Genomic DNA, 18812 nt, shown 5'->3' with positions numbered 1-18812 from the left:
TCTTTTTTTAAAAAATGCTTTTATTTATTTTAAAGAGAGGATGGAGAAGGTTAGAGATAGAAACATCGACGGGCTGCCTCCTGCACATCCCCTACTGGGGATCGATCCCACAACCCAGGAATGTGCCCTGATCAGGAATAGATCCTGTGACCTCTTGATTCATAGTTCGATGCTCAATGACTGAGCCACATCAGCTGGGCAAAAGTTTGTTCTTTTTTTATGAGTAAAGAAAGAAAAAAAAAAACAGAACTACAAACCTCCTTCCTTAAAGAACTGTGTTGCACCGAATTCTGTACTCACCTCTATGTTTTCCCTTCAGCTCTGTGGACTTATTTTCCAGTATTTAATTCACATCGAGGATGGGTATTCATTTATTCATTGACTAAAAAGGTAATAAGTACTAACACACGTACACACACCTAAAAGAATTGCTTTAAATGTAGTTGGTACTGAGCTAATAAGGGTGGGCACTGATCTTGGAAGACAAATGAGTGATGTATCTGCCTGCTTTCCTGAAGCTGATGCAAGGTGACTAAAGCGAGGGAAAGAAGCAGCAGGAGAAAAGCTATAACACATGAAGCTCTCTAAATAGCTAGTCTGGGTGACACTGGAAACACTGCAGTGCCAGCCTTGGTTTATTAAAAAGATAACTGGGCCGAAACCGGTTTTGCTCAGTGGATAGAGCGTCGGCCTGAGGACTGAAGGGTCCCAGGTTCGATTCTGGTCAAGGGCATGTACCTTGGTTGCGGGCACATCCCCAGTAGGGGGTGTGCAAGAGGCAGCTGATCGATGTTTCTAACTCTCTATCCCTCTCTCTTTCTCTCTGTAAAAAGTCAATAAAATATATTTAAAAAAAAAAAAAAAGATAACTGGGATAGAGAACCCAGAAATCTATCCAAACCACTATGCTCAATTAATGTTTGACAAAGGAGGCAAGAGCATACAATGGAGTCAAGACAATCTCTTCAATAAATGGTGTTGGGAAAATTGGACAGATACATGCCAAAAAAAATGAAACCCTAGACCACTATCTTACACCATAAACAAAATGGATAAAGGACTTAAACATAAGATGGGAAACCATAAAAATACTAGAATAATCTACAGGCAGCAAAATCTCAGACATATGCTGAAGCAATTTCTTCACCGATACAGCTCCTAAGGCAATGGAAACTAAAGAGAAAATAAGCAAATGGGACAACATCAAAATAAAAAGTTTTTGCACAACAAAAGAAACCATCAACAAAACAACAAGAAAGCCCACTGCATGGGAGAACCTATTTGCCAATGTTATCACCGATAAGGGTTTAATCTCCAACATTTACAGGGAACTCATACAACTTAACAAAAGAAAGATAAACAACCCAATCAAAAAATGGGCAAGGGACCTAAACAGATACTTTTCGAAAGAAGACAGAAGGAAGGCCAAGAGACACATGAAAACATGCTCAAAGTCACTAATTATCTGAGAGATGCAAATCAAAACGACAATGCGGTACCATCTCACACCTGTCAGGATGGCTATCATCAACAAATCAACAAGTGCTGGCGAGGATTCAGAGAAAAAGGAACCCTCGTGCACTGCTGGTGGGAATGCAGACTGGTGCAGTCACTGTGGAGAACAGTATGGTGTTTCCTCAAAAAACTAAAAATGGAACTGCCATTTGACCCAGTGATCCCACTTCTAGGAATATATCCCAAGAAACTAGAAACACCAATCAGAAAGGATATATGCACCCCTATGTTCACAGCAGCACAATTTACCTAAGATTTGGAAACAGCCTAAGTGCCCATCAGCAGATGAGTGGATTAAAAAAACTGTGGTAAATCTACACAATGGAATACTACGCTGCAGTAAAAAAGAAGGAATTCTTACCATTTGCAACAGCATGGATGGAACTCTAGAGCATTATGCTAAGCCAGTCAGAGAAAGATAAATATCACATGATCTCACTCATTTATGGATTATAATGAACAACATAAACTGATGAACCAAAACAGATCCAGAGACAGAGAAGCATCAACTTACACCATACACAAAATGGATAGGATAAAGGACTTAAACATAAGACGGGAAACTATAAGACGGAAGACAGAGACCATCAACTTACACCATACACATTTACAAGGAACTCATACAACTTAACAAAAGAAATCCATCAGACCATCAAACCTCAGAGGGAAGGTAGGGGAGGGTGGGGGTAAAGGGGAGAGATCAACCAAAGGACTTGTATGCATGCATATAAGCCTAACCAATGGACACAGACACCAGGGGGGTGAGGGCATGAGTGGTGAGGGGGAGGTGGGGGGGGAAGGGTGGATAAGGACACATATGTAATACCTTAATCAATAAAGAAAAAAAATAGAAGAAAAAAAAGATAACTGGACGTGCCTATGGTTAAGGGAGATGGGCTGGAAATCTTCACTAGCCCTGATTGATTTGTGTGTTTGTGATTCTATACCAAAGCCTCCTTCTCGTTTCAAGAGGTAAATGTATGAGCATTCCTTTCTCTCCTCACTTGCAATTAATAGTAGCTGGTATTCTGATGTGAGCAAACGAAATGTAGAAGAATTTATGAGGCAATTGGAGGGGAGGGGGACTTGGACACTTGGCATTAAGGAATTGTTCATATTTTCATTTGATAATGTTAGTATGGTTTTAAGAGTCCTGAACTTTTAAAGATATATATTACAATTTAGGGATAAAATAATTTGAGATATTTCACTCTAACCAATGTCACCCCAATAAATTCAATTTTTAAAAAGAGATTTCACTTTAAAACAATCAAGTGATTTTGGAGGGAAAGGTTAGGAAAATAGAGATAAAATAAGTTTGGCCAATTTATTAATGGTTAAAACCAGTTCATGGGGGGGGGGTATATTTTCTTATTCTTTCTATTTTGGTATAATTTTGAAATTTTACATAGTACGTTTTTTACAAGAGTACCTAGTAATCAAGGGGGAAAGTTCTTTTTAGGGCATTTTTGAGGGGGACTATTTTATCCCTTCTCAACTTACCACTGCCCAGAAGATACCACAGCCATTCAATGTCAGCGCCAAGAAGAAAGGCATAGCTACCCTCCTTTTCTTTAAGATTACAATGTTGCCTCTTATCTCTCTCTCTGCCTCAAGAGACAGATTTAGCTTTTGATCACCACCAAGAGACAACATCCTTCAGGATATTGAAACGGACAGGAAACAGCCTACAAAGTCCTATGGTTTACATTAAAGTCTGAAGGCATTGCCATGTTCTGCATCTGTGGGTTAAAGTGTGTAACAACGCACACTTTCTGTAAGAATTTAGTTTAACTCAGGTATGAAGGGATGGATGCCTTACAAGACAAAAGGGCAGCAATGTTATGGGGTAATAAGCAAAGAAGTGAGAGTATAAAACAGAAGACAATTCGTCATCTCTGAACTGCTCCCTCTCAAAAACAATGGACGCCTTAAAATCATCTGTATCCTTTGACCAGCCACCCCAATTCTAGAAATGTTTTCTAACAAAATAATGGGCCAAGTGCACAAAGAAATGTGGGCACTGATGTTTATCACCCTTTTGCTTATAACAGAAAAGAAAAACCCAAATAGCTATCAGTAGGGAATGGTTAAATGAAGTATTGATGAGACATGTGATGAAATGACATTAAAACTTTAAAAATGCGGATGTCTGAGTATACTGTAGGTTTGAAAACAGATTTTGTAAAATCATATCTTTGTTTTAAAACAAAACGTATTGTTTTATGAATAGAAAAGAGCTGGAATAAACAATAAGATGTTAACAATGGTGTTTTCTAACTCAAAATTAAAAGTGATTTTTGCTTCCTGAGTGGTTTAAGTTTTTTCCCCCAATGAACTTGCAATCTATCAGGACCCCTGAAAAAACTATTATTTTTAAAGCAGTAACAATAAAACCATGAAGATGCCCAAGGAGGAAAAACAAGTTACCATAGCTGGAAAGACGCCAAATATCTCCAGGCTCTGACATCTGACAGCCTAGAAGAGACAGCATTCTTCCATCTCTTTCAAAAGACATCATGTACTGAGCACCTACTCTGTTCCGGGCACTGTTCCAGGCCTTGGAGATGGAAATAAATGGAACTAAATAAATAATAGTTGAAAATCACATCAATTCTCAGTCTAATTGGAGGAAAGGACACACATACCCAAAGAAATGAAGTTCTTTGGGAAGTTCAGCCCGGAGCTGTGCATGGTACAAGGGGCTCACAGCAGGAAGGGTCTAACCTGGCCAGGGCTGAAGGGAAGAGGAGCCGATCAGAAAAAAATCAGGGGGGCACCATGGGATAAGATTCTAAAGGTAAATGGATGGATGCCTTGCAGTACGCTCTGAGGACCATCATCCTAGGCATGCGGGGTGTGAGCAGCTGTTGGTAGGGAGGTACAGAGATGCCTAATCTTTTAAGAAAATGGCAGCACAGATGGAACATGGGGTGAAGTTAGGAAGGTAGGCAGGCCCAGAATATGGAGGGCCTTGAAGGCCCCCATGGAAGCATCTGGATTCCATCTGACAAAGACTCTCTCCTTGATCAAACTGAGTCAGGCTCCTCTGAGAATGCCTTCTCAACTGGGCCTCAACCTTGGACTTCCAGGTGTGTCCCTGGAGAATTTAGTTTCAGCAGAACTCTGCTAAGGCAGTGTAGAGAGAACCCCTCACCCTGAATATCTCCTCACCCTCGATACCTCAATACCAACATCTTGATACCTTGATTATCTGGCCTGCCTTCAGGAAGAATCCTGCTAGGTCAGTTCAGCAAGAATTCCCCCCACCCCGTATGTCCCCTCTGAGTAACGGTCCACCCACCGACCCCTCATCCTGCTCCACCTGTATTTGCATTTGGAGTGGAGCCTGATTTCTCTCCCATTGCAACAGTGTTGACACCAATGGCAATCAGAATAATTTTCTCTTAACACAACCTGAGGGTCCTGGGGAAACTGTGAAGGGTCTGGGCTTTCCCGGATTAGTAAGTCTGACGAGAGTACAGAGAAATCCCCCCAGTGGGTCCTAAGTAGCACATTTTCTGGAGGCCTGGGACATGCCAGGACCGTGCTCAGCACTCTACAAGCAGGATCTGCTGTCAACGTCATAACCCCAGAACACGGAGAGTGTTAATTCTCCCCATTTCCCAGGTCAGGAAGCTGGAGCTCAGTGTGGTTTAGCAATCTGTCCAAGTTCATACAGCCAAGAAGTCGCAGGGCTGGGAGTTCATCCTGGGCTACCTGACTGGTGTCCGGGTTGGGTTCTGGGGAGGTACATTATAGTGAATCTAAAACTACATTTTCTCTCAGGCTCTGTAATATTTGCAAATCACCACAGACTCAACAACTCAATTCCTACTGAAAGGAACTTGATTGATGTGCAGCAAATGGGTTAAAGGAGGAGCTTTCTTCACCAAAAAATAAAAATAAAAAATAGGACTTCATGAAAAACCTCAGAGAAATAAGGTGAAACTGGACCTGTCAAGGGCTACTTTTTCTTCAATTAGAGAGAAAGCATTAGGGGATGGGTGGTTTTGTTTTTGCTTGTTTAATAAGGAGACAGGTGATCACTCTGAGGCAGGGACTAAGGGGACCCAAAGGTGGGGGAGGCTTCCTGTTTTGAAGCGGGGAGAAGAGCGAGAGTGGAAAACAGTCATTAAACAGGGGAGTCGGGCCAGACAAGCACGGGTGGAGGCGGAGGGAAATCCCCAGCGATGCCCAAGTTATTTAAGGGAATTCAGAAACTGGCAATTACGGAGACTTGATTCCAGGCAGGAAACAGGAGGGGAAGGAACCCTCAATAATCAAGATATACTGTACTTACTAAACAACTACAGTAAAGGAGACAAAGATGTTAAAAAAAAAAAAAAAAAACACAAAACAGTTCTGTGTCCCTGAGAAACTTATAATTTACATGGGAGGACATGGACACACACACACACACACACACACACACTCCACACACAGTCCTATATATGATCATTGTAAGAAAAGGAACAGCTGATAAGTCTATAAATAAGGACATGAGAGATGAGCTCTGCCCCCATGGATGGTTAGAAATTCTACAAATAAGCTGAAGAGTGGCTATTCTGAGCAGGAGGATGGAGTGAGCTGGGCAGACAAATGCCTAAGAGATGAGGATGTACGAGGGTTTTCAGGGGCTAGTAAGACTTAAAGGCAATAATTTGAGGGACAAAGATAATTCTGAAAATGAGGAAAATTACGAGGGAATTAGGAAACATGGGAGGTAATTAGCATGTATTGAGCATTTTCTCTGTGCCAGATTCTGTTTTGACCACTTCGTTTCATTTCATCCAAATGACCCTGTGACCAAAGTAAGTATCCCCACTTTAAATGAGCGGATTGAGGCCCAGAGAAGCTAAAAAGCTTTTAAAAAGCCTTATAGCCAGCTAGTAAATCCATACTTTCTGTCTGACTCTCCCATCTACTCCATTCACTTATGGAGCACCGACTGTGTGCACCGCAGTGAGTAGCCTCCAGGGACACATGACAGATTACGGCTACTCTCATGTGTTCCCTCATTCCAGGGTTTCAGAGGGTATATTTACAGGAAACCACTAATCCAGTTTCAAGTGATGTACACATCTCTGAATTTAGGGCACCGAGGAGTGAAGGACTGATATATTTCAACACTTCTAAACACTATTAATACTCACTCAAAGTGACTGGATAAACTCTTTAAACCCTAGCTTAAAATATTACTGCTTTTAAATGGGAATGCAAATGGTACAACCACTTTGGAAAACTGTTCAGCAGTTTCTTTTTTTTTATTTTTATTGATTGATTGAGAGAGAGAGAGAGAGAAGAGAGATAGAGAGAGACATTAATTTGTTATTCCACTTATTTATGGGTTCATTGGTTGATTCTTGTATGTGCGCTGACCAGGGAGGGATCCAACCCACAATGGAGTATCACGATGACGCTCTAACCAACTGAGCTACCCGGCCAGAGCTGTCTGGCACTTTCTTAGAATTAAACATAGAGTTAAGATATGATCTACTTAGCAATCCCACTCCCGGGTACTCATCCAAGAGATATAAAAATTTATTCTCACACAAAAACCTATCTACATAGGTATACAGCATCTTTATGCATAATCATCCCAAGCTGGAAACAACCCAAATGCCCTCCAACAGATGAATGGATAAACAAACTGGGGTACACCCATCTAATGGAATACCACTAAGCAATAAAAAAAAAAAAAAGAACTATTGATACATGTAAGAACCCAGACTGAAAAAGATACTTAATATATGATTCCATTTTTATGACTTGGAAAAGGCAAAGTTACAGAAGAACAGATAAGTTGTTACCAGGGGTTAAGAGAGAGGAAGTTTGACTACATGAGGGCTTTTTCTTTTCTTTTTCTTTTTTATGGTGGTATGTGGTAGACAGAATAATGGGCCCAAACCATGTTCACACCCTAAACCCTGGAAATCTGTGAATATGTGAACATTAAGGGAAAAGGGTACTTTGCAGATGGAAGTACGGTTGCTAATCGGCTGACCTTAAAACAGGGAGACTATGTGATTACCGGGGTAGGCTCAGTACAGTCACATGGGCCCTTAAAAGTGAAGAGGGAGGGAATAATTAATGAGAGAGACTTGCCATGGAAGTAGAGACAGGAGAAATTTGAAGCATGAGAGGGACTCAACCGTTGCTGGTTTTTAAGTTGCAGAAATTGGCTAGAACCTGAGAGTAGCCCAGGCTGACAGCATGGAAGTGGGGACCTTAGTCCCACAACCACTAAGAACGGACTTCTGCCACCAACCTGACTGAGCACAAGCATGGATTCTCCCGTAGTCCCCCCAGGAAAGAACAGAGCCCGGCCAACACCACCTTGGTTTGGGCTTTATGCGACTCTAAAAAGGGAAATCAGCTGACCTGACGGACTTCGGACCCACGGAAACTGTAGATAATAAACTCACATTGTTTAAGTCCTCAAGTGTGTGGTAATTTGTTACAGCAGCAACAGAAAACTAATACAGCATAACTACATAACTCTGTATTTGTCAAACTCCCTACAAAATACACACCAGAGAGAGAGAGAGGGAGAGAGGGAGAGAGGGAGAGAGAGAGAGAGAGAGAGAGAGAGAGAGAGAGAGAGAGAGAGAGAGAGAGAGGGAGGGAGAGAGGGAGAGAGAGAGAGATTGATTTGACGGTGCATAAATTTACAAAGAAAAAAATTTAATGCTCTTGCTTTTAAAGACCATTACTATAGGCAAGAGAAAAGTTCTAGCCATATTTCCTCACTTCTTCAGTCCTCAATCAGCACAGTGATAACTGAGGTTTGGAACTTTGTCTCTGTCCCAACTCCTGCCTCCTTGCCCATCCACTGCCCAGAACTAATGGAAGCTCCTGCAGACAGAGGCCACTTTCCACACCACTCACCAGCTCAGGATTTGTGGCTGATATTTTGCTTTGGCTCTCAAACAGACTGGAACTTACAGGTCTCAGGAGGAAGTGCCCATCTTTAACAAGACCCGCTTTCCCAGGACTTTGAACCAGAGAATGAAAGGAAAGCTCCAAACTTAAGTGTGAAAGTCCATTTCAAAGAACCTTACAGTGAACTCTCCAAGACAGTTTCCATCAACAAAGATGCGTCAAAACCAATAGGCAGAGCCCAAAGTAATGGATGACGCGCCAGAATTTTTAGCAGATAATGGAGGAGTACTCCAAGAAATGCCGTAAATCCAATATACTTCTCAGGAAAATTAATGTGGCATCCCTTTGCTAATCACTAGGCCACCCCACCCTCTACATCTAGGTCACCACCAGTGTCCTTAGGTCTCCTACTTTTTAAACAAAACTAAATGTAGTTCTCTCCCAGGTTTCTCAGAGCATTTCAAGTATAGGATATGCTATCTTACCTGGCCTGCTCAAAGGAATAGCACTTCTCTTTAAAATTGTTTCTTAACTACTCCTCACAGTCTACAGCCAATTAAAAGTCCATAAAGTAAGTTAAATATGCCAAAGTAAAGACTTCTAGACTCAACAAAGAGATCAATAAACATTTGTTAAATGTCTTCTATGGAGAAGGCCCTGGGAGTACAAAGAAGCAAAACACACAAGGTCCTCGTTTCTCTCTGCAGATGGCTCACAGTGCCATCAGACAAATGATCAAAATTAGTAATAACCTAAGGCAAAAGATTACACGATCATGTACCAAATAAATGCCACAGGAGTTCAAAGTGGGGGGAGAGAGTGGCTGGGGAGACCAGGGAAAGAAAGCCTCCCACAGGAGCTGAAAAACAAATTTCAGAAAAATAGAGATGATTCCTGCAAGACAGGACATTTTTCTCAGAAGGAGGAATCTAGAAACTCTATCTGCAAAATCTCCCTGCTAGCACACATTTCCCTACGATTTTAACAGGACTTGAAAGAGGAAAACAAATTACCCCCGTTTCAAAAACAGAAAGCTGGGATTCTGAATTTAGACTAACCGCTAACTCCACAGAAATTCATTCTTTACTGGTCCGTGTTGGGGTGAAGGTTCCTGGCATTTCTGGATGGTTCTGGGCTTCTTTGGTCCTCCCCACAGACTACACTCCTGCAAGTAAGGAAGGGAGGACCCCCCCCCGCTTGGGCAGTCTCCACCTGAAACTGAGCTACCGGGGCTGGTTCCCACTGAACTGACGGGGGAGTTACTCTACTCGGTGTGCAAAACCTGAGACAGGCTGCCAGAACTGTCACTTCCCTTCGTGACACATCAGGAATGAGGAATGGCCAGGGTCCTAGCACATGCCAACCCCGGTCCCAACACCCTTCAGCATCGAGCAGTTTTCTGTTCTGTACCCACACCCACCAAAAGAGGTGAATAAGGGAATGTTCGTAGCAGCTCTGTCTATATTAGCCCCAAACTGGAAACTCTCCAGATGGCTACCAGCAGTTAATGAGCAAACAAACTGTGCTACATTCATGTGGGATACTACAGAACAATGAGGATGAACAAACGGCCGCCACACGCCACAGCATGGATGAATGTGACAAGCGTAATGTTGAGCACAAAAGCGAACATATCGTCTGGTTTTCTGTACATAAAGTTTTAAAAAAAAGGAAGCAAAACTAATCTATGGCATTAGAAGTCAGAACCGTGGTTGCCCTAAAGCAGGAGGAATTAGCCCAGGAAGGGGCACGAGGGGGACTTCTCGGGTCCTGGGAAAATGTCTGTTTCTTAGTCTGAGAGGTGATCACAAGGGAGTGTTTATTTTACAAAAATTCATCAAGCCGTACAATTATGATTACACCTTTCTATAGGAATGCGCTATATCAATAAGAAATTCATCTTAAAACTGAAAACTGTTATATTAAAGGATTAATACAAAAATTTAACTTCATAGTTGAAGAGCTACATGTGTATTCACAGACACAACTTTTTTGTTTAAATTACTTATTTTATATGGTGACCATTTTAACGGTAAAATTTATTTTAATCATTTGCTTTCATTGATTTGGTCAATAACATATACATTTAGATAGGAAATACACCCTCACAGTAATGTCATAATATTAAATAAACATAACCCTAAAATTAAGGATCTCTGTTTAATCTCTGGCTTGCACAAAGATTAAACAGGATGATATACAAGGTGGGACAAAAGTAGATTTACAATTGTTTGTATGGAAAATAATAATACAAGAATAAACTCTGTTTTGAGTACTCACAACGGTTAACCTACTTTTGCCCCGCCCTGTATTACTGCACTTCGTTAGTCCTGGTCTATTGCTTTTAGAAACAAAGAGAAAGAAGAGGAGGAGGAGGAGGAGGAAGAAGAGGAAGAAGAGGAGGAGGAGGAGAAAAAGAAGAAACTTCTCCAAGCTGTTCTTTAAAACTTCTGAGAAAGAAAAAAAAAATAATAATAAATGGGGTCACCAGAACATGTTCTTGTGCTGCACAATTATTTGTTTAAAAAAATTGTTACAAGGCAAGGGGCAGGGACTAGATGTCCCCAGTAACTCCCACTCTAAGCCCAGACTGTAGTCTGATCCCAGCTTAGGGGTGTAACCCAAACAACTTACTATTTGCCCCATGCACTGGCCATGGATAGGTCAATATCCCATATCTGCCATTAATTACAGAATTTTCCTCCTCATCCGCAGTTGCAGCATAGATCTCCTCTCCAACTTAACATGAAGCAGAGAAAATTCCTCTTTCCAACCCTCTATAGGTCAACTCTCAGAAAGAACCCCCAGCCACGGAGCACTTAACAGTCAGTTTCCTGGTGACTGTGAAAATGAGGATGTGAGAAAAGGTCACCATGGGGAGCTGCCTTCCTGAGGGAGGGACATGAAGCCCAGATGCCAAGGTCGAGCCTTGCGTTGGTTCCCCTCCCCGGGAGAGTGACCCGCCCTCCTGGTACACTTAGCACCTGCTGGTCCCAGGGGGCCCTGGGCTGCGGCACCACCCTGGCGAGGATGCAGGGGCCTGCTTGGGCAGGCAAACGTCGCCTCTGGTTTGAGAAAGGCCTGGCAGACTCTGGCTGAGACCCTCTATGAATTGTCACCCGTCCATCCCTTGACCTAAATACACCAGCCGCTGGGGGAATGGCAGGGAGGGGGTTAGTGGAGCATGCTCAGTGATCGGGATGACATCACTTAATCAATGCTGGGGCCGGGAAGGCTGCATCAGCAGCCGGGCGCGGGCTGCCAGGAACGTGTGTCAGCGGGGGGTCGCGAGGCTCCCATTAACTCGGTCTCTCCCCACGCGGCTCGCATACAAAGAGGGCACCCGCAGCGACACACGCCGGGCACAGTGGAGGGGGGGGAGGGAAGCGGCGGGCGGGGGCAGAAACAAAGCTAGTTTATGTCAGTTGACATATTCCTTTAAGAACTAAGAACTCAAGGTATTCCCTCCCCCCACCAGCAGCCCCATCCGCAGGGGAGGGGGTCAGCGGGGGAAGGGGAGAGCGGGGGAGAGCCAGAGGGAAGGGGCCCTGGCCGCACAAAGTAACTTCTGCTCTCTGCCCAGCGGGGCTGCTGGCCTGCGTTCTGGGGCCCCTCGCCCCACAGATGTGGGCACACAGTCCCCTCCACTCGGCACGAAACACATCCGAGGGGCTGTGGGCCTCATCTAGGGGGGTCGCCCCATTTAGGGAGGGGTCAGGCCGGGCCTCCACGTCCGAGGCAGCCAGGGTGGAGAAAAAGCAGGAGGCACTGCAGGCCTCCCGGGGACACAAGGCCACGGTGTTCCCTGCACCCCGCCTTCAGTGCGCAAAGCAAGGTGAAACGCCGGGGGCGGGGGGGCGTCTACACGGCCGTGGGAGCTCCGAGTCGAGGGCACGATTTTTTTTTTTCAGGACCTTTTTTCCTCCTTCTTTTGCTAAGATTGTGAGAAAAGGCAAAAAAAAAATGTTCGATAAATCGAACTGATCCCCGGAATCATTTGTGGGTTTGCAGAGCTCATACTTTTAAGGGGAGCCTGGCCATCCCGGCCTGAGGGCGCCCTGAACACCCTACCCACGCGGCATGGACAGGGAGGGGAACAAAAGGCCCACCCGGGCCCCCACCCCGCGAACAATGGCGACGCCGAGCCCTTCCTCGCCCCCCACCCCCATCCTCACCACCTGGGCCCGCCCCGCCGCCTCGTCGCCCCTCCGCCCGCCCGGGTGGGCACTGCGGTGCAAGGGCAGGGGGTCTCTCGTTAGTCCGCCCGAGGAAGCCGCCCCGCGGGGCTGTCCGAAGGGGCCGTCCGAGCCCCTCTGGGCTCGGTCTGGGGCGTCGGGGAGCCGGTCTGCGGCGCGAAGCAGGAGGGCAGGCCGGACGGCCCCGGCCACTTACCCCGATGACCACGGTCTCCTCGCCTTTAAATTTGGGGATGAATTTGTCCCCGCGGAGGATCTCCGCTTCATTGAGGGGCCGGAACCGGCACATCACTTTGATGCTGCATTCAGCTGGGTCCGCCATCGCGGCCGGCGGCGGGGAAGGGGCGCGGGGAGGGGAGGGGGCCGGGGTCGGCGACGAGGGAGGAGGCCACGAACCGCGCCGCCCGCAGCCAGGCCGCCTCCAGGGAGCTTCTCAGCAGGTCATCGCGGATTCGGAAGATGGGCAGCTCCCGCCGCTCGGAGACCGAGAGGGTGCAGCCTACCAGCCTCCGGCCCCGCCGGCTGCAGACCTACCTTCCCCGGCCCCGCGCTGCGCCCCGGCCCGACTGCCCGCGACCACGCGGCCGGCGGACAGGCGATGCGCAGGCTGCGAGGCTCGCCCGGCTCAGAGCTGCCGGGCCCCTGCGCGCTCAGCCATCCCGCATCAGCACCAGCGCGCTCCAGGCCCGCCCTCCGCCCGGCCCCGCCTCCCCTGGCCCTCCCGGGGCGAGAGCCGCAAGGCTGAGACCCGCCCCGCTCGGAGCGCGGAGCATCCTGGGACCTGTAGTCGTTCCACCCGCAGGTGGAAGGACAAGGATGCTTGGAGACCCGCCCCGCTCGGGGCTTCCCCCCCCCCCCCCCCCCCCCCCCCCCCCCCCCCGACAGCGGGCACCGGGTGCAACCTCCAAAAGCCTGCGGGTCTGGTCTGGCTGCCCAAGCCAAGCACAGGATGGAGGTCATATCCAATACTCCCGGTTAAAATCTCTATAAATAACCAAGTCTATATCATCTCTACATCTCAACACAACAGTTATGTAGCATTTTTTCTGTGCTGAACAGTTGTGCAAGAGTGAAAATTCAGGGTGAGAATGAAATTTGGAGGAGTATTTTAAGCGAGTTATTCCTGAAGATAGATGCCTCTAAATAAGTAGTGGTTCATAACATATTTTGGATTTGAGGTCAGGGATTCCTTTAATATCTGATAAAGTTAGCTACCTTTTCCATTGCAGAAAAACACACACACACACACACACAACACACACACACAAACACCACCACCAAAAACAATGAAGACAGCCTCATACACACCCACAGATTTGTTATACTATTCATAGGGTTTGGGAACAATGTAAGCTTGTCTGTGACTCCCGGCTTAAGAACCTCTTAATTACTATTAATTATAGTACAGTATAACGAACCTCTGCCTAATGCCTACTTAGAATCCTATAATACGTACAGAATATATACGGAATAAAGTCCAAAATCTTTTACAAAACACACCCAGGTCCCATGATCAGATTTCTTCCTACTTAGTAGCCTCATCTCTTGCCACTTCTTGTCTGGATGTTTACACTCTGACAAATACCAAATTACTTGTGGCTTCTCCCATTCACCTCTTGCTCTGCTTGCTTCTAATATCTTATGTAAGCCCTTTGTTGTCCTGGAGTCACCCATTCATGCCTCTTACTAAGGATTAGGGCTCTTATGGTGGAAAGTGCTAGAAACCCAACTGAAGCCATAGAGGCAAAAGGCGTATTTATCAGAAGAATACAGATTTATCTTGCATGTTCACGAAACTATGAAACAACCAAATCAGAGCAAGGGCACTCTACCAAGACTCACTGTTTCCCTCTCTCTCTCTTTCTCTCTTGTCCCTGTTCTCTCTTTGTGTTGGCCTCACTCATTCTAACTCTAGATCATCATTCCAAATGTCAGGAAACCCAGCAGCCAACAACCTCTGGGTTTCATTCTTCAATTCCTAACACTGTATAAGAAGAGAGGTTGTTTCAGAGTTTTAGTTTTAAAATCCTAGGGAGTCTGTGATCGGCCTGGGCTTAGGTTAGTGTTTCCCCCTAGACCAGTGGTCGGCAAACTCATTAGTCAACAGAGCCAAATATCAACAGTACAACGATTGAAATTTCTTTTGAGAGCCAAATTTTCTAAACTTAAACTATATAGGTAGGTACATTGTTATTAACTTAATTTGGGTACTCCTACGCTGGCCTTTGCTAAAAACTCAAGGGGTCAAAGAGCCGCATGTGGCTCGCGAGCCGCAGTTTGCCGACCACTGCCTTAGACCACTCAACCAGAGGCAGGAACTCTGTAAGAACAGGGGAATCCCATGGTTGTAAGGTTCCCAAATGAAGAGGATGCCATTCCCTCCAGTAATCTCCATCGGTGAAGTTTCTGCACTCCACAGTCTTGTGTCAAGGGTGCTTGGAGGAATTGCAGCCCAGGGTGGGCACAAAAAGGGCCACCTGCCCCGCCAGCTACTGACTGAGGCCCACTGACTGGAACAGCTGCAGCAGCACGTTGCAGGTGGACCAGAATCCTGGAGATGCAGGTGGCAACCAGAACAGAGAGGGTGGAGACCCCACAGCAGAGCTGAGAGGGACTTTAGGAGCAAAACAACTGAGGGGAGGTGGTCTTAGAGGAAGGTGACCCTAGAAGGAAAAAGGAAGGATAAATCCTGCTGTTATACAAGGAAGAGCCACACGAGTCACCCAACCTTACTGCTCAGTACTGTACTCCACAAACCTCCACTCCTCACCGTTCTCCAAGCACTGGACACATTGTCAGCTGCGACTCTTCACACACGCCCTGTGAATTCCTCACATCAGCCTCTTTAAACATATATATATTAGAGGCCCGGTGCATGAAATTCGTGCATGGGGGTGTGTGTCCCTCAGGCCAGCCTGCACCCTCTCCAATCTGGGACCCCTAAAGGGATATCTGACTGCCCATTTAGGCCCGATCCCGGTAGGAGCGGGCCTAAACGGGCAGTTGGACATCACTCTCACAATCCAGGACTACTGGCTCCCAACTGCTCGCCTGCCTGCCTTCCTGATTGCCCCTAACCGCTTCTGCCTGCCAGCCTGATCACCCTCTAACCACTCCCCTGTCAGCCTGATTGATGCCTAACTGCTCCCCTACCAGCCTGTTTGCCCCTAACTGCCCTCCCCTGCAGGCCTGGTCCCCCTCAACTGCTCTCCCCTGCAGGCCTGGGTCCCTCCCAACTGCCCTTACCTGCAGGCCCAGTCACCCCCAAATTCCCTCCTCTGCCGGCCTGTTCACCCCTAACTGCCCTCCCCTGCAGGCTTGATTGCCCACAACTGCCCTCCCTTGCAGACCTGGTCCCTCCCAACTGCCCTCCCCTGCTGGCCATCTTGTGGCAGCCATCTTGTGTCCACATGGGGACAGTCATCTTTGACCACATGGGGCAGCCATCTTGTGTGTTGGAGTGATGGTCAATTTGCATATTATTCATTTATTAGATAGGATTAGATAGGATAGAGGCCTGGTGCATGGGTGGGGGCCGGCTGGTTTGCCCTGAAGGGTATCCCAGATCAGGGTGAGGGTTCCCTTGGGGCGTGGGGCGGCCTGGGTGAGGGGCCTGTGGTGGTTTTCAGGCCGGCCACGCCCCCTGGTGATCCAAGCAGAGGCCCTAGTATCTGGGATTTATTTATCTTCTATAATTGAAACTTTGTAGCCTTGAGCAGAGCCAAGCCTCCTGCTCTTGTGGCCACAGCCATTTTTGTTGGGATTTATTTATCTTCTATAATTGAAACTTTGTAGCCTTGAGCAGAGGCCAAGGCAGGCCAGGGCTGCAGAAGCTTGGCTTCCTCCATCGCCGGGGGCAACTCAAGCCTCCTGCTCTCTCCAGCTCCGTGGCTGCCGCCATTTTTTGTTGGGATTTATTTATCCTATCTAATAATAGACAAATATGCAAATTGACCATACTGCTACCATGCCCACAAGCCACGCCCACCATCCAATCAGAGCGAGCATGCAAATTAACCGAAACCAAGATGGCTACAGCCACAGAGAGCAAGGTTTCCTAGGTAACAGAGGAAGCCAAGCTTTCCTCCTGCCCTTGCCAGGCCTAAGCCTCCACTCAAGCTACAAAGTTTCAATTATAGAAGGTAAACAAATTCAAACAAATGGCAGCAGAATGGAGCTTGAGAGAGCAGGCCAGGGTTGCCGGCGGCAACAGGGGAAGCAAAGCTTTCTGCACACCCTGGCTAGGCCCACCCGCTTAAGGCAACAAAGTTTCAATTATAACCCCAACACAAATGGCTACCGGCCTCGGAGGGAGCCCCAGGCTTGGCTCTGCTCCAGGCTACAGTTTCAATTGTAGAAGGAAAATAAATTCCAGATACCAGGGCCTCTGCTTGCATTGCCAGGGGGCGTGGCCCGCCTGCAAACCACCACAGGCCCCTCGCTCAGGCCACCCCATGCCCCAAGGGAACCCACACCTGATCAGGGACACCCTTCAGGGCAAACCAGCTGGCCCCCACCCCTGTACCAGGCCTCTATCCTATCTAATAAAAGAGTACTATGCAGATTGATCATCACTGCAACACACAATATAGCTGCCCCCATGTGGTCAAAGATCCTGCCCCCATGTGGACACAAGATGGCCACCACAAGATGGCCAGCAGGAGAGGGCAGTTGGGAGGCACCTGGCCTGCAAGGGAGGGCAGTTGAGAAGGACCAGGCCTGTAAGGGAGGGAAGTTGGAGGTGATCAACCCTGCAGGAGAGGGCAGTTAGGGGTGACCAGGCCGGCAGAGGAGGGAAGTTGGGGGCAAACAGGCTGGCAGCAGAGTGGTTAGGGGGTGATCAGGCTGGCAGGCAGAAGCGGTTAGGGGCAATCAGGAAGGCAGGCAGACAAGCAGTTGGGAGCCAGCAGTCCTGGATCCCACCGGGATCGGGCCTAAACGGGCAGTCAGACATCCCTTGAGGGGTCCCATATTCGAGAGGGTACAGGCTGGGCTGAGGGACAACCCCCCTCCGTGCACGAATTTTGTGCACTGGGCCTCTAGTCTTCTATAATTGAAACTTTGTAGCCTTGAGTGGAGGCCTGGGCCGGCCAGGGTGTGCGGAAAGCTTGGCTTCCTCCATTGCGGGGGAAACCCAAGCCTCCTGCTCGTTCCGTGGCCGCAGCCATCTTGGTTGGGTTAATTTGCATACTTGCTCCTGATTGGCTGGTGGGCATAGTGGAGGTACGATCAATTTGCATATTACTCTTTTATTAGATAGGATACACACACACACACACACACACACACACACACACACACACACACACACACATATATAATCAATTATATATATTGATTTCAGAGAGGAAGGGAGAGGGAAGAGAGAGATAGAAACACCAATGATGAGAGAGAATCATTGATTGGCTGCCTCCTGCATGCCCCCTACTGGGGACTGAGCCCATAACCCAGGCATATGCCCTTGACCGGAATCAAACCCAGGACCCTTCAGTCCACAGGCCAACACTGTATCCACTGAGCCAAACTGGCTAGGGCACATCTGCCTCTTTATCCTAGCTATCCGTCAAAAGTCTATAAGACTTTCTACAAAACCTCCCAATACAGGGTTTCCATTTCTGGTGATGAGAAAGTTCTCAAACTAGATAGTGTGATGGTTGCACAACATTGTGAATGTACTTAATGCCACTGAACTGTATACATTAAGGTGGTTAAAACAGTAAAAATTGATATATGTATTTCACTACAATAAAAAATGGAATTATCTGCATTCCCATGTTCACTGCATCATTGTTTACAATAGCCAAGACATGGAAACAACCTACATATTCATTGACAGATGAGAGAATACATAACATGTGATATTTTATACATAATGTATATTCATATAATGATATGCACATATATGAATATTGTTAAGTATATATGATATATGCTTATATAATAATGTGAATATATATACACATATAAATATTATTAAGCCATAAAAAAGAATGAAATCCTATCATTTGCAACAACATGGATGGATCTTAAGGGCAGTATGCTAAGTGAAATAAGTCAAGCGGAAACATATACCATATGATCTCACCTATGTGGAATCTAAAAAAATACAAACTGAACTTATAGATACAGAGAACAGATTGGTGTTTGGAAGAGGCAGGGATGAGTTAGGGCAAAATGGGTTTAGATGGTTAAAGGTAAAAACTTCCAGTGATGAGA

At 46.5% G+C, this 18812-nt stretch overlaps 2 protein-coding genes across 2 annotated transcripts in view; both read right to left on the bottom strand.

Annotated features, from left to right (window-relative positions):
- KIF5C (kinesin family member 5C) overlaps nucleotides 1-12918 on the bottom strand; it is a 137393-nt gene extending 124475 nt beyond the window's left edge. Inside the window, exon 1 of the mRNA XM_054723487.1 lies at nucleotides 12793-12918. Within this exon, the coding sequence (XP_054579462.1) occupies nucleotides 12793-12918 (126 nt within the window). The remainder of the gene's footprint in view (nucleotides 1-12792) is intronic.
- Nucleotides 1-18812, bottom strand: part of EPC2 (enhancer of polycomb homolog 2) — a 526369-nt gene that overhangs the window by 324469 nt on the left and 183088 nt on the right. The gene's annotated exons all lie outside the window — the stretch shown is intronic.

Source organism: Eptesicus fuscus, chromosome 11 (genome assembly GCF_027574615.1).
Source record: "Eptesicus fuscus isolate TK198812 chromosome 11, DD_ASM_mEF_20220401, whole genome shotgun sequence".
Lineage (NCBI taxonomy): Eukaryota > Metazoa > Chordata > Mammalia > Chiroptera > Vespertilionidae > Eptesicus > Eptesicus fuscus.
Note: the sequence above shows the minus strand (reverse complement) of the source record. Positions and strands in the feature narration are given on the sequence as shown.